This window comes from Melanaphis sacchari, unplaced genomic scaffold, assembly GCF_002803265.2.
Source record: "Melanaphis sacchari strain LSU unplaced genomic scaffold, SCAv2.0 Contig40_pilon_pilon, whole genome shotgun sequence".
In the NCBI taxonomy this organism is placed as follows: Eukaryota; Metazoa; Arthropoda; class Insecta; order Hemiptera; family Aphididae; genus Melanaphis; species Melanaphis sacchari.
In genome coordinates, this window is record NW_020271264.1 from 2844138 (window position 1) to 2857808 (window position 13671).

General features: G+C 26.0%; 1 protein-coding gene across 2 annotated transcripts; it reads right to left on the minus strand.

Moving 5' to 3' along the window:
* Positions 1–448: 448 nt before the first annotated feature.
* On the minus strand, positions 449–4801 carry LOC112597344 (proteasome activator complex subunit 3). Of its 2 annotated transcripts, none has more exons than XM_025343352.1 (6): positions 4587–4801; positions 4199–4225; positions 3663–3811; positions 3396–3552; positions 3160–3330; positions 449–812 (listed from the first exon to the last, which is right to left on the minus strand). In XM_025343352.1, the coding sequence occupies exons 1-6, from the start codon at positions 4611–4613 to the stop codon at positions 624–626; spliced, it is 720 nt and encodes a 239-aa protein (XP_025199137.1). In that variant the 5' UTR covers positions 4614–4801; the 3' UTR covers positions 449–623. The 2 variants fall into 2 exon arrangements, with proteins under 2 accessions (XP_025199137.1, XP_025199136.1); XM_025343351.1 differs by having other exon boundaries at positions 4193–4225; positions 4587–4799.
* Between the last annotated feature and the right edge of the window lie 8870 nt (positions 4802–13671).

The following is a 13671-nucleotide window of genomic DNA, read 5'->3' on the forward strand; positions in this document are numbered from 1 at the left end:
ATTAAGATTTAAGCATTAAATGTTAACAGAAATGAATGTGGTAAAACTTTGATATTATGGCAAAATAAAAAACATAAATACATATTTTGAATAGGAACCTTTTTATATATATATATATAATATGATATTCTATTTTAAGCTAATCTTTGTTTAATTTTAATCAGAAAATAAAGTACCTCAACTATCTTTGCTGATATAAAACTTTTAAAAAATAGTATACAAATGTTAGAAAAATTGGTAAAATTTTTTACACCAATAAATTGTAGACAAACTTAAATATTTTAAAAACCTTAATATAATACACAGTAATAACAGGAAAGCGTAGAAAAACATATTATTACAATATTATTATTATTATCTATGTCATATAATATTGTCTGGTTCTAGTAAATCTAGAATTTAATAGGATAGGATGCATGTAAATTGTAAATTACAAACATTAAAGATATACTATTATTACCCTGCACATCTTTAATGTTAAACTGAAGATAACATTTTGTATATGATTTTATTCTTATTACTAAAAATGTTGCTTATATTTTTGACATGAATATGAACATTTCAAAGGAATGATAAAGGGTATAAATTTAAATTTTAAAGTTTTGAGTATGGTTTTACTGTGTTTAATATAAACTGTCAGTGTTTGACGATCGAGGTTTCTTTATTTTGTCAAAGTTCTTGATGACTATATCATGCAGTGTTGAATAACGATTACGAATTTCGTGCATGGTAAGAGACATGGATAAGTATTGTCTTTCATCCAGTTCTTCAACAGCACATCGGTAGTCTTCAATATATGGGTATTTGCAAACCTAAAATTAAAAATGTATTATTTCATATTTTTTGTTTTAAAACCAAATTTTACATTAAATAATATCTATTTAATATTTAATTTAAAACAATTAACAAGTTATTCTACTACTATCGCTGTTTCCTATCACAAGATTGTGTAAACAATTTTTTTTTTATTTGTTCCCAAATTCTAGATAAATTAAAATAGAATTGAGTTTATTATCTCAACATATGTAGTATATTTTTATTTCATGAAAATACCCAATTATTATTTATCTTTAAAATAATGTTGACTATTTTAGTATTTCTATTTAATGTATTTGAGTTAATAATTGTAACTATCTGATTGGCAAATATTCAAGACATTATTTAAAATTCTGAAAATTATCATCAGTTATAACTACAGATACATCTGGAATTAAAGAACTAAATGATGACTTTAATTTTTTAGCTCACATTAAATAATATAAAAAATTAAAATAAATAATTGTATCAAAATGCTTAACCTAAGTATTATCACAGAGGTACTTATAGTTTTTAGCCAAGACTGTCAAGAATTATTTTGATAGGGAAATCAGAATTTTTCTTACCAACTTATAAATCATTTCTAACATAAGTGTTAAAATGTGCAATAAATGTTTTTCAGTCATTATTTTACAATTTACTAATATTTTTTTTTTTAAATTATCATTAAAGACATTTACAAACAATTAATACAATAATTAAGTTAACGTTTGTACAAGACTTGAAAAACACGAGTAAAGGAGGATCTATTTACACTATTTTCAATTTAAGAATTTAGGGAGAATAAGTTGTTGTCAATTATTTAATAGATCACATGGCCATTTACCTTTGAGACAATGAGAAGGATTGTCAGGTAATGTACAAGAAGAGAGTTTTGATATGAATGTTTACGTGGTTAAAGAAGTTTTTATAAAATTGATTATAGTGATAAGAAGCAAGGGTGGATTTTGTATGTTTAAATCATAAAGTATAGTATAATTGCTGACGAATAAAGAAACATTAGAGAACAAAGAGTTATTGATTGAAACTTTGAAGTTTACTTAGGTTTGAATTGTTTACGATTTTCCAGAGTTGGATTCTATACGTCATTGCGAGACATAACATTTGTTTATAAATAATTGTTTTATTCTTTAGAGATTTTGGTTTATAGAGTCTAAGATTAAGCGATGTTTAATTTTTTATTTCATATAAACTGCCCAGGTTAGTTTTTTATTGAGAAGGGGTACTTAACAGAACTATCCATTGAGATTATATGGTTGTTTAGGTAAACAGAAAGAATATTTTTAAGGTTGAGGGTGGTAAAAGTGGAATGGTTGAATTTGCTTTTTTTGATTTTAATTTTCTATAAAATTAATCATTCTTGTAGTTGATAGGTGGTTTTGGAGGTTGTTTGTGGCAATGATTATATTATAATTAAATATAGTTATGGCTGCATGGTCAGCAAAAGTAGCTAGAGTAATAAAGTTAGACAATCAATGACAAGTCTGTAGTATTTTAGAATTGGGGAAAAGATAATGCCTCAGGGGTGCCTGCTTTAATAAGATGCAAGTTGAAAATTTTTTACTGCATTTGTTCAATCTTAGATGTTATAGAAATGATTTGAAGGTTAGTAACAGTGGGGTAGGCTTACTAATATTTTGATGTTAAGAACATATTACACCCATATGTGTTTTATCAATCTTACTTTCATACAATATAGAAAATTTACATTTAATAGAACCTATTATAAGTAGTAAGTTTTGATATAACGAGTAAATTATTGATATCTGATAAAAGTTAAAGGAAAAAACATTATCAGTAATTGAGCATTAGAATTTTTAATTTTTAACCAAAATATTAAAAATGCTTATAACTAGCTAAAAGATTAAAATATTGAAAAAAGTCAACATGTCTAAATAACTGATAATTTTATTACCGTTAACTTTGATAATAAATTGATACTCTTTAATCAAAAACTAACAAAATAATAAAATAAAGACTATTATTAGACTAGATATAGATATACAATTTTGTAGGTAATGGAAATTCCATCTAAGGTATAATTGTATTATATAGAACCTGTAAGTAAACCCATAAATTAGATTAGGTATTTCATTAATATTTATATAAATATTGATTATAAAACTTGTAAACTGTATATTTTTGTTCCTAAAATTATGAGATTTTAATTTATAAGAATTTTGAAATCAAAAATAAATTTTGTTCAAGAATATCTAAACATATTATGACATAATAACATAGGAAGTATGAATATTAAAACCAATTGACTAAAATAATAATTTTCAAAAAACAAACTATGTACCTCTATTAAACATAATTTAAATTATTAAAACCAATACAAACCTTGGAGATAAGTTTTCCACGAGATGCATAATAGCGTGACACTTGTTCAAGATAATTGGTTGCTTCGACTTCAACCTGCTGTATTTCAGCAAGAGTATCTTCTTGTACCGATACTCCAAAATTGTTGCCATCTTCAATTTTTGGTATTAATAACGATACCCACATTTTTAGCTAAAAATAAAGATAAATAAAAATAATTGTAATAATTACATAAATATTAAACATATTTCACGAAGAGCATTGGTATCTTCAGCTAATTGTTTGATATTGGGTTTGAGAATTTTAATGACTTCAACAAGTTTTTTATTGGATGGTATGAGCGTTTGTCCTGGAAATGTATCATGTGAATTTGAATCTAAACGTGGCCTTTTCCCAGCATTTTTTCCATCACAACTAAAATCATATGTTATATTAATTGTTATTTTTATAGTGATGTAAAAGGTTAAAGCACAGCATATTCAATATATTTACTTTTAACAGTATACATTTTTTTTTTAACTCACTTGTTTATATTATTTTCTATTTTAGAAATTGAAGGAACTTCTAATTTACATTTTATGTCATTTGCAGCAATACGAAACTCGGGCATTTTGAGTAATTCATTTAAATGTATTATTCGTTCAGGAAATTTTTGAACTATACGATTCTCTGCCTATAATTTAGACATTAACATAATAAAATAAGTATTAGTATTTTGTACTTAAACACCACATGTTTTTAACATTATTTTAGATTAAGATAATTATTGTATAAGTTATTTAATAAGTTCTATAAAAATTATTATTATTATTTAAACATTGTATTAAATTATTAAATTTTTTTTTTAATAATTTAACTAACAAACAAGTATATGAGATGAATAACATTCAAATTATATTTGTTATAGGAATAATTCATAATACGATTCATACTAGCTGAGTGAAACGCACCAAAAATTGTTGCTTTTAGAAATACAAAAAAATATTTTAGACAAAAATAGTAGAGATCTTCAGACAAATTTAATCTTACAAGTAAAAATAGTTTCAATACATACGTCAACCTTCAATGTTTCATGAAATTCTTTTGCCTGGAAAACACAATTAAGCAAATTATCAATAACAGAGAATTGAATATAGAAAATAAATAATATTTGATTGCTTAAATATAAAATGTTAGCAACAAAAAATCATTCAGTTTCAGTACATCGATAAACTTATAAAATGTACAATTATTTGTAATGGCAATTTTCATAAAATTAATTTATGAAGAATTTTTATTACAAGATATAAATGATTAACCATGTTGAGGATAAATTTCATAAATGGTACACTAAAAATCTTAAGCGTTAGTAAAATGATCTTTACAAATTTTCAACATCTGTTAAATTTGTCAATCATGTATTGATTATTTTCAACTGGTAATGCAGATGATAGATATATCTTATTCACCTTTATTGCAGCTTCAGTCTGGGCCATTTTTCGTGAGTAAACAATTTGCTGACTGAAAGTTGTAATTGGATGAAAACGATTTAGATAATTAAGTATTTAAAACGTAAATAGTATTCAAGTGTCGAAAGTACAGGGTAACTTAAAAATAATATATAAGATTTTATAAAACAATAGCAATTGCCATGAGAAACGAAATACAAGTGATGAGCGTATTGAATGATAGCTTTAAACATTTTCAAATTATTTTCAGGTTATGTTATCACGGTTACGGTATACAAACATTTCACGATTTTGCAAACAGATAGCGTTACATTGTCATAATATTTTAAATAAATTCACGGTAATAACTAGGGCCTGGATTTAAATGTTCTAAAAACCTTAGAAATACGCACTATAAAATATGAATTTATACTCATATTTTGTAGAATATACCTTTTAAAATAATAAATATACAAAAAAATTATTTTATGTTCATTAATTTATTATATATAATAACAATTATTAATTATTAATAAAATATAATAAAATAAAACAAGATTTTTAATATTAATTTTTATTAATTTTAATAGTTTTGAATATCAATCTTTACAGCAATTTCATATAGCCTGTGAGCGAGACATGTTAAATGAATCATATTAGTATAAAATGCATCAAGAGATCTTGGTGCCTTGGCCTTTTATGGTGCAGCATTAGTGACAAAAAGATACAAGTAAACAAATTCCTTACGAACCATAGGTAGGTATATCGTATATGTGGGTAAAACCAACGAACATTAGGTATGAAATACTATGGTAGATATTTGCGAAATACAGAAATATGTAAAAATATGTAAAATAAACTTTGTATCCCAGATCTATTGGCTATAGAACAAACTTGTAGCTTTTCTACCTTTTTTTTATGATCTGTTAAAAAAAAACATGCAAATGCATATAAATCTGGATCTTGTAAATAATAACTAGGGTTCGGATTTAAAGGCAAAAGCCTTTTGTTTTAATAATAATAGAAAAAATAATTTTTACATAAAAATGTGTGTCATTTAATATGTAAACAATGGATGTATTTTTTTGCCTTTTTTATTTATAAATGTATTTTTAATATGTAAATGCCTTTTTTGTGTTTAATTTTCAATACATTTGATAGTTATTTAAACAACGTACGCCTTAACGGTAAAATGGATAAGATCTTCTGAAGACTTTACGTTGTCGTTTGTCAATTATTTTTAATGGGTTTTATTATCTGAGATATTCATTGATATCGTTAAATACTTTATCGAGTATTTGATATTGCCAATTAATTTAACGTTTATAAAGGCCCTTACACACTAGGCGAATAGTTCGCGCGCTGCGTTCGCTCAAAATTAGACAGCTTGTATTAAATTTGACCATTCACATTATGTAAAGTGAACGAATAAAATTCGCCATCGTCCGCGATTGATCGCATATACATAAATTTAGGCGAACATTCACGACGATTTAAAATCGTATCTGCGCGCAAACTATTTGCCTAGTGTGTAAGGGCTCATACTACGTATATATAGATTAAAATATGTTTATAATACGTAGATACTAGATAACATGTAAGTACTAAAATGGTTCGTTGGGTTGGTCGCAAGATTGTTATAAGGTATAATCAGTGACGTATCCAGGGGTGACATGGGGGCCATGCCCCCCCCCCCCCGCTCGTTGGCCGTATTTACTAGATTTTGTTTTAAAGATTTAAATTTATTCGTATGCATGAACGCAATGAACGAATACTACAATAATACTCTTATACCAGCATTCAGTAATCACTATTACCGTTATCAGTTTTATTTTTTCTTATACATTAAATTTAAGTCAAATTCTTCAAAGTAAACATCAAGACTTATCAAAAGCACTAAATGATGTTATAACTGTACGAGAATTTTTAGAATCTATCCGTAAAGATGTTGATAGTCATTTCAAAAATATATTTAGTGAAGTATGTACTTAAAATTGCTTCTAAAATAAACGTCGATATTACAATACCTCGAGTTTGTGGCAAACAAAATCAAAGAGCTAATGTGAATATTACAAATCCGGAAGATTAATTACATAATAATTATATTCATTCCATTTATTGACCAAATTATATATCAATTAAGGACTCGATTTTATCAAAGGTTGAGAGAAATTATTCCACTTGAAAGATTAATCCCATCACATTTCAATAAATATGATACCTACTAAAACTATTTTAGAGGCTGCAAAAATATACGAAAATGATCTTCCCTTAAATGTAATTGTTACATTAAAGGCTGAATTAAGTATATGGCAAAATCAATGGAAAGACGATGCACAAAATAGCACAGTGAATAAACCTCAAACCGCTATTAAGACTTTACCTTATTGTACAAATATTGTGCCAATATTAAATTACTTTTACAAATATTCACAACTCTTCCTGTTACAACACTACAACAGCTACGTCAGAACGTACTTTTTTTACCTTAAAACGACTGAAAACATACTTAAGATTAACAATGACTGAAAATAAACTAAATGGGTTAGCTTTCTGCTTTAATGAACATAAATAAAAAAGAGGTCATTTCAGAAACTGAAATTATTGAGGATTTTGCAGAAAAAGCACTAAGAAAATTGCAACTCGTAGGTTGGTCAAAATAATTTTATACAATTATTACTATTGTTTTTATACACTTATAATTTTGTTGGGATTAACCCGTTTTTATTATTAAATTACTATTCATATTTATTATTATGTATATACATATTAATTTAATGACTGACTGAAAATATAAACAAATTATTTGCATTATAAACATTAAATATTTGATTTATTTTATTTTTTTGTTTTTGGTAGTAGGTAGTATATATCAATATATGGTAAAATTTTAGACAGTGTGTGCCTCCCCCCCCCCTAAAAAAAATCCTGGATACGCCACTGGGTATAATGAGGATTATCATTAGTCATTAATAATGCTTAATACCATAACGTGTTCAAATTAAAGTATTTAGTTATTATATCTAGATAGTCAGTAGGTACTCTCGACTCCGTGCACTATTTTTTAGACGAGAGTATAATTTTCTTAGAATTATTTCCTCATAGAAAAACAAGGAATATCGTAGTTATCAAACAATTAAAATTAAAATTGTATAAAAATTCGCTGTTTACTCAAAACACTAATTTAATTGAGCAGGAATTTTCATGCATTCTACGTTGTCGTATAATCTATTTAATATGGAAAATTTTTTTTTATTTTTATTAATACTGATACGGTTACAAGTCAAAATTTATATGTTTCTCAGTTTTTATTAAAACTTATTATTTATATTTTTGTGTATTATACAATTTTTGTTTAAATATATCTAATTTAGTAAAATTTTAAACTCTATATTTTTAGTATACACCTTTTAATAATAAATAAATAGGTATAAATCTCGTTCATTATAGAGTAGTATGGGAACAACGATATGAACATGTAGAATTGTTAAATAAAAGTAAATATATGCTTTATTTGTATTATAAAATGATAAAATAAAACATTTCAAATGGATCGAATTTGTTATTTTCTGTGGACATACTATTTGCAGGTATGTATTTGTCATGTACACACAACGTGATGTATATTAAAGGCGTAGTTTGCATCGCTTGGTTGCTTAAAAGGGTTGTTTTCACAAGAACCAAAATATGATCACCAGTCAACCGTCTTATTGCAGGTTTCGAGGCGTCCAGGATTAGAAAAAAGAAACCACACACATACACACCGTATTATGTATTATATAATGCCTTTATCATGAATTATCCTATAGATACTGCTACTTACTGCAGCTACTTCATCTAAAATACATAACAATAATAGTTAGAACGGGTTCTATATTTTTCCAAAAGGTGTGATATATGTCTTCTTAAGCATTGTCCAGTGCGTTTAACGCATCGGTGAAGCTTTTCGGAAGTTTCACACTTCACGCGACGATATTCAGCTGCGCGTCGGCCAAAATATAATGTATATAAGTATAGGCCGCGGCTTGTATATAATAATATATTGTACTGAAGCATTGTTGGGATGTCTTTTTAAGATGAGCGGTGTAACGTGAGATACATACATTACACACAGACACACAATAACCAGCTATTTTGTTGTTTGCCAATATGTTGTTTAGGGGATTTTCGGAAACATTCGTAAGACGAATCGGAATTCGAATAAGTATTTTACTTAGTCTACCGTGAAGTTTTTCTCCAGGTCTCACCTCGATCCTTTTTTCTTGTACAAAGGTTTACACCGCGCTAAATCACAAAATATTGCTAACTATATGTGTATAATATATGTATTAGTAATAAATAGACGAGCAATAATAGAGGATTTAAATTTTAATATAGCTATATATCATATAAAATATGTGATGTATGAATAAATATATTGAAATACATTTTCTCGATAGCTCATTTGAGATATTTTTAAAATAAACGATACAGTTTTGTTAACACGTATATAATAATATGTTATAGTAGAGTGAAATCAATTATATAATTAAAATAAAGCTTATTAAACATTATCCTAAATTATATTATATTTACATGTATGAGAATTTACTTGATAAATTTCGAGTATATATAAATATGACACAATTATACATTATACATATATAAATATATAATATATCTAAAACACTAGTTGTATGTATTTTACTGTTATTATCAGGGTTGGGGTTTTATAGCATTTGCATATTTCTTATGAGATGCTTAAAAAATAGCAGAGTTATCTAAAAATGTGTTTCATGATACAGAGAACTCAAATTAAAAATTTTATTTTGCTTTTTTGCATATTTTACGGTTTTTTACTGCTTTTTGTATTTTTACCTGTTTTTGAATCAAAATCTGTGAACATTTTATGAAATTATATTTTAGTAAACGTGTTTTTAGATTTTTGTCAATTGAATTATCAAATAAATTGTCAATGTACCTATAGATTAAGTAAATAGGCCGATTACGATGATGCAACGCCGTACAGCATTAATATATAGGTATAATATAATACCACGATAAATGATAATTTCATATTAGGTATTTGGTTCTAATTTTTGTTATCTGCTAATTTTGTTGCTTTTTTTTGTCGATTTCTACTGTGATTATTAATCGCCGATTATCAACGTCGTATTACAGTCAATTCATTTTATATAGTCGTCTCGTGTGCCTGTACTCGTGTGTTACGTTATATTTTCGCCGTTTATGTGTAGTAACTTTGTTTTGAAATGCCAAAAGTTAAATCATATCTTTCGTGTAAACCCAATAATGTTGTATCCGAGTTCGGCGAAGAAGTGTTTAAGGTAGATGGCAATGTATTATTTTGTCAATTATGTGAGTGTAAAGTGAATAGTGAAAAAAAATTTAACATAACTCAGCACTTAAAAACAGATAAACATTTTAAAGCAACGAAACGCCATCAAAATAAAATTGAAAAAACTTATAATAATTTCAAATTTGTAAGTGATTAATTAATAAATTTCCTTTTTTTTCATATTTTGTTGTTTTTATTGCATATTTTTAACGCATATTTAGCGATAGTTAAGGTATTATTATAGCACATATTTATGCAATTTTAAGTGCTATAAAATCCCAACCCTGGTTATTATTCATTATACTTCATTTTATGTATGGAAAATAATTACATAGTTTCACAAGTTACTTTGTATCGTATAACTTATAAGACGTGTCGTTTGTTATATTAAAATAACAATTATTTTGAAAATGTAAATATTACTGAGTAAAAAACTTAAAAACTTAATTTTTGAATTTATTCATGTACTTTAAATTTTTGGTGTTAAGAAGTGACTTGTTAGTTTCAAGAATATAGATGCAAAAATAGATATGTTTAAATTATTATTTTCGCGAAAGAAAGTTTATAAAGTTACAATTTTACTTTAATAAGGAAACTGAGAACACTGGTTGTGCGTATTTTATTATTATTTTTCATTATACTTTATTTTATGTACGGACAATTACTATACGAGTTCCATAAACTGCCTTGTAAATTGTAAAGAGTATTGTTTGTCATATTAAATTTAATAATTATTTAACAGCTAGATTAAAATATGTATTTATATTTTTAAATGTGATCTATCTTTACTCATATAAATGATTTTCAATGTTTAATTTTTGTTTTGTTTAATAATGGTCGAGCAAATACATAATCGTAATAATTTATTTTTCATCGTTATTTGAAAGTTTCATCAGTTTTCCATTAATTTTTTTCAAGCGTGTATGTACAATATTATACTTCGTAGTTACATTTCATAGTTTATCATATCAATAATAAAACAAAATAAAAGATATAAATAAATTAAACTAAGTTTTTGCAATTTAATAATGAATACATTTTTTTTTATCATATAATATAGGTAATACTATTATTGCTTATTTATTAGGTATATATTAAATATACCTTACACTGTATGGTATGTGTATAAATATGCCGATTCCGAGTACTTAATCATAATCATTTATTCGGTTAAATCATGTTAAATCTAATCGCATAATATGGTTACAATAGCAATATTAAAATATTATTTCACGCTGTGATGGGGCATGCAGTATTCACCTGCTAAGTAATTTGCTGGCGCCAAAAAAAATCATGCCAATTTAACCATAACCACGCCTCGATTTGACCCAATTGTATACATAACTTACTATAGAAAACTATATGAATCGTCCATTACATCCCCTTTTTTATAGAAGAACCGAAGAACTGTAATATATTTTCTTCGGCCCTCAGGTCAAACCCAGAGAAATAACTGTATCTACGTACTTAAGAAAATAAATCTTAAAAAACCGTATATTACATAAAAAAAAATGTTGTGATATTTTTTTTGTTTTTCAGCATTTTTATAATTATCATGGTAACCAAAAATCAAATAGAAAATAACTAAACCAGTGGCGTATTTTCAATAATTTCTCGGAGGTTTAAATTTTAAAAAAATCATATGATAAAGCTTACTTTGAAACAAGAAATAAAGAGATAAAATTAATATATACAAACATTATTACTTTATAATCAAAAAAAATGTCACAATTTTATTAAAATTAATTTTTAGTTTAATTAGGTACATCTATTAGAGTATCAATATAATAATTTGTTAAATAAAATAATTAATTTTAACGCCATCTTTTAGTTTACATTTTTTTCATTTAAAATTTTTAAATTGAAAAAAGTTTAATAGCTCTACTATTATAGTTTTTGTGAATCGTGAATAATATTTTTATAATTTGTTTATCGAAAACTCCGTACACACATACGGTTAGATATTTGCTTATAATTTACAAATAATACTTTAATTAAGAACTTCAAAAATGCGTTAGTGCATAGATACATGTTTTTTTTCTGGGAGGGGTTTAAACCTAGGACTCCCCACTCCTCCCCGTTAATACTTCACTGAACTAAATGAATAAATTGCTGTTATAACTTATAAGTAAAGAAATATAAAAAATTTTATTTAGATAAATTGTCAAAAAAGATTGGAAAATCTAAAGAAAATGGCTAGCTGAATAGAACTTTCAAAGGTGAAGATTCCTATTTCCTAATAAAGTTTAAAATGTTATTTCATCAAATCGGAGAAAAATAAAGACATTTTAATGTCATCACATTTGAATCTGAGTAAACACGAATGTAATTATAATAATATAATATAATACGACCTTCAAACTATTATTTTATTTTCAGCTGTGTGCTTGGAATTACTTTTATATTTCTTAATAAAGTTAGAACTTTATTGATTACTATATATCTATATTTCTTATTTTTTTATATTGTTTGCCCTAATTGTTGCAAATGTTTGGAGTAATTTTAAAATCAATATAATAAATAACTAATAGAAGTAATCAGATACTTAACTTATATTTTCTATCATATTTATAATTAGATTTTGTATTCCAATATGTATTTTATTCAGAGACGAGTAGAGGAGTTGAATAGAAATAAAACTACTGTAATATACTATATACACAAACACATAGTCTCTATAACTATGTTTCTGAATTATAATATAATATTATAGAGTAAAATAAAATTAGAGGAATAACTGAAGTTAAATATTATAATTTATAACTACTGTTAGTTTATTACTATGTCATATTAATACTTGTTTTCTTAAATTAATTATTAATAAATTATTTTATAATTCATTAAATCAATACATACGCTCATATGCTACATTATACCTACTATATATTTGGACACTTAGGTATCAATTACTGATCAGTAATAGTAGTAATACGACCTTACACATTTAAATTATAACGCGATTATCGGCTTATACAATTTTAAATAGTCAATCATGAATCATTACTCTTTGTTTTTTGATTCAATAATATATTATTAATTAATATCAACTATAATGTACTTCGTGAAATATTAAATGCATCATAAATGGTTATAAAATGCAGATGTTTTTGATTAAAATAATTAAATAATTATAATTAACGGAAATCAACACGTTAGCTGGAGCCACTATACTATATATTGGTACAGTTTACGCTTACGATAATTAGCATCAGAAATGAACTAATTGGTAGAAAATCAGGACCCATACACAGCTATTATACATATATTATCGTAATCCGATGCCTTGGACAAACAGTCGGTAGGTTATACGTCATGAACTTAGTATATATATACTTACGCATATAATATACAATATTATACAAGGCACGTGCTAAATACGTTCCTCGGTCTCTTGGTCTGTTGTTCGACGTAATGCCGCGAAAAACGATATATAATAGAAAACTGGGCACACATCCCTACATGGTTGCGGCTCCATTCCTTTGAATCATACCGACACGGTTTTTGCACATGCTCGTTGATTACAGACCGCCACCGTTGCCGACGCCATCGACGCCGCCGCCAGCGGCTAAGATCTGACCTTTTTGCGTAAATACCGCCTCTGGAGCCAGCTGAAAAAAAAAATTTGTACAACAACAACAATCCGAACGGCCCTTATGGTCGCACAATATGTACTAAGATATATTTACTATAATATAGGCATAACAAACATCTAATATAACGTTAAAGTTGTTTTTATAAAATATTTTTTCGTACCTATAGGTTATTGGGTGG

Excerpts from the sequence above, each read along its gene's own strand:
- LOC112597344 (XM_025343351.1), bottom strand. The coding sequence starts at position 4,613 with ATGGCCCAGACTGAAGCTGCAATAAAG. Across the intron at positions 3,331-3,395 it reads TAGCTGAAGATACCAATGCT|CTAAAAATGTGGGTATCGTT; the intron begins CTTCGTGAAATA and ends CTTTATTTTTAG. Across the intron at positions 813-3,159 it reads GTGGAAAACTTATCTCCAAG|GTTTGCAAATACCCATATAT; the intron begins GTTTGTATTGGT and ends TTTTAATTTTAG.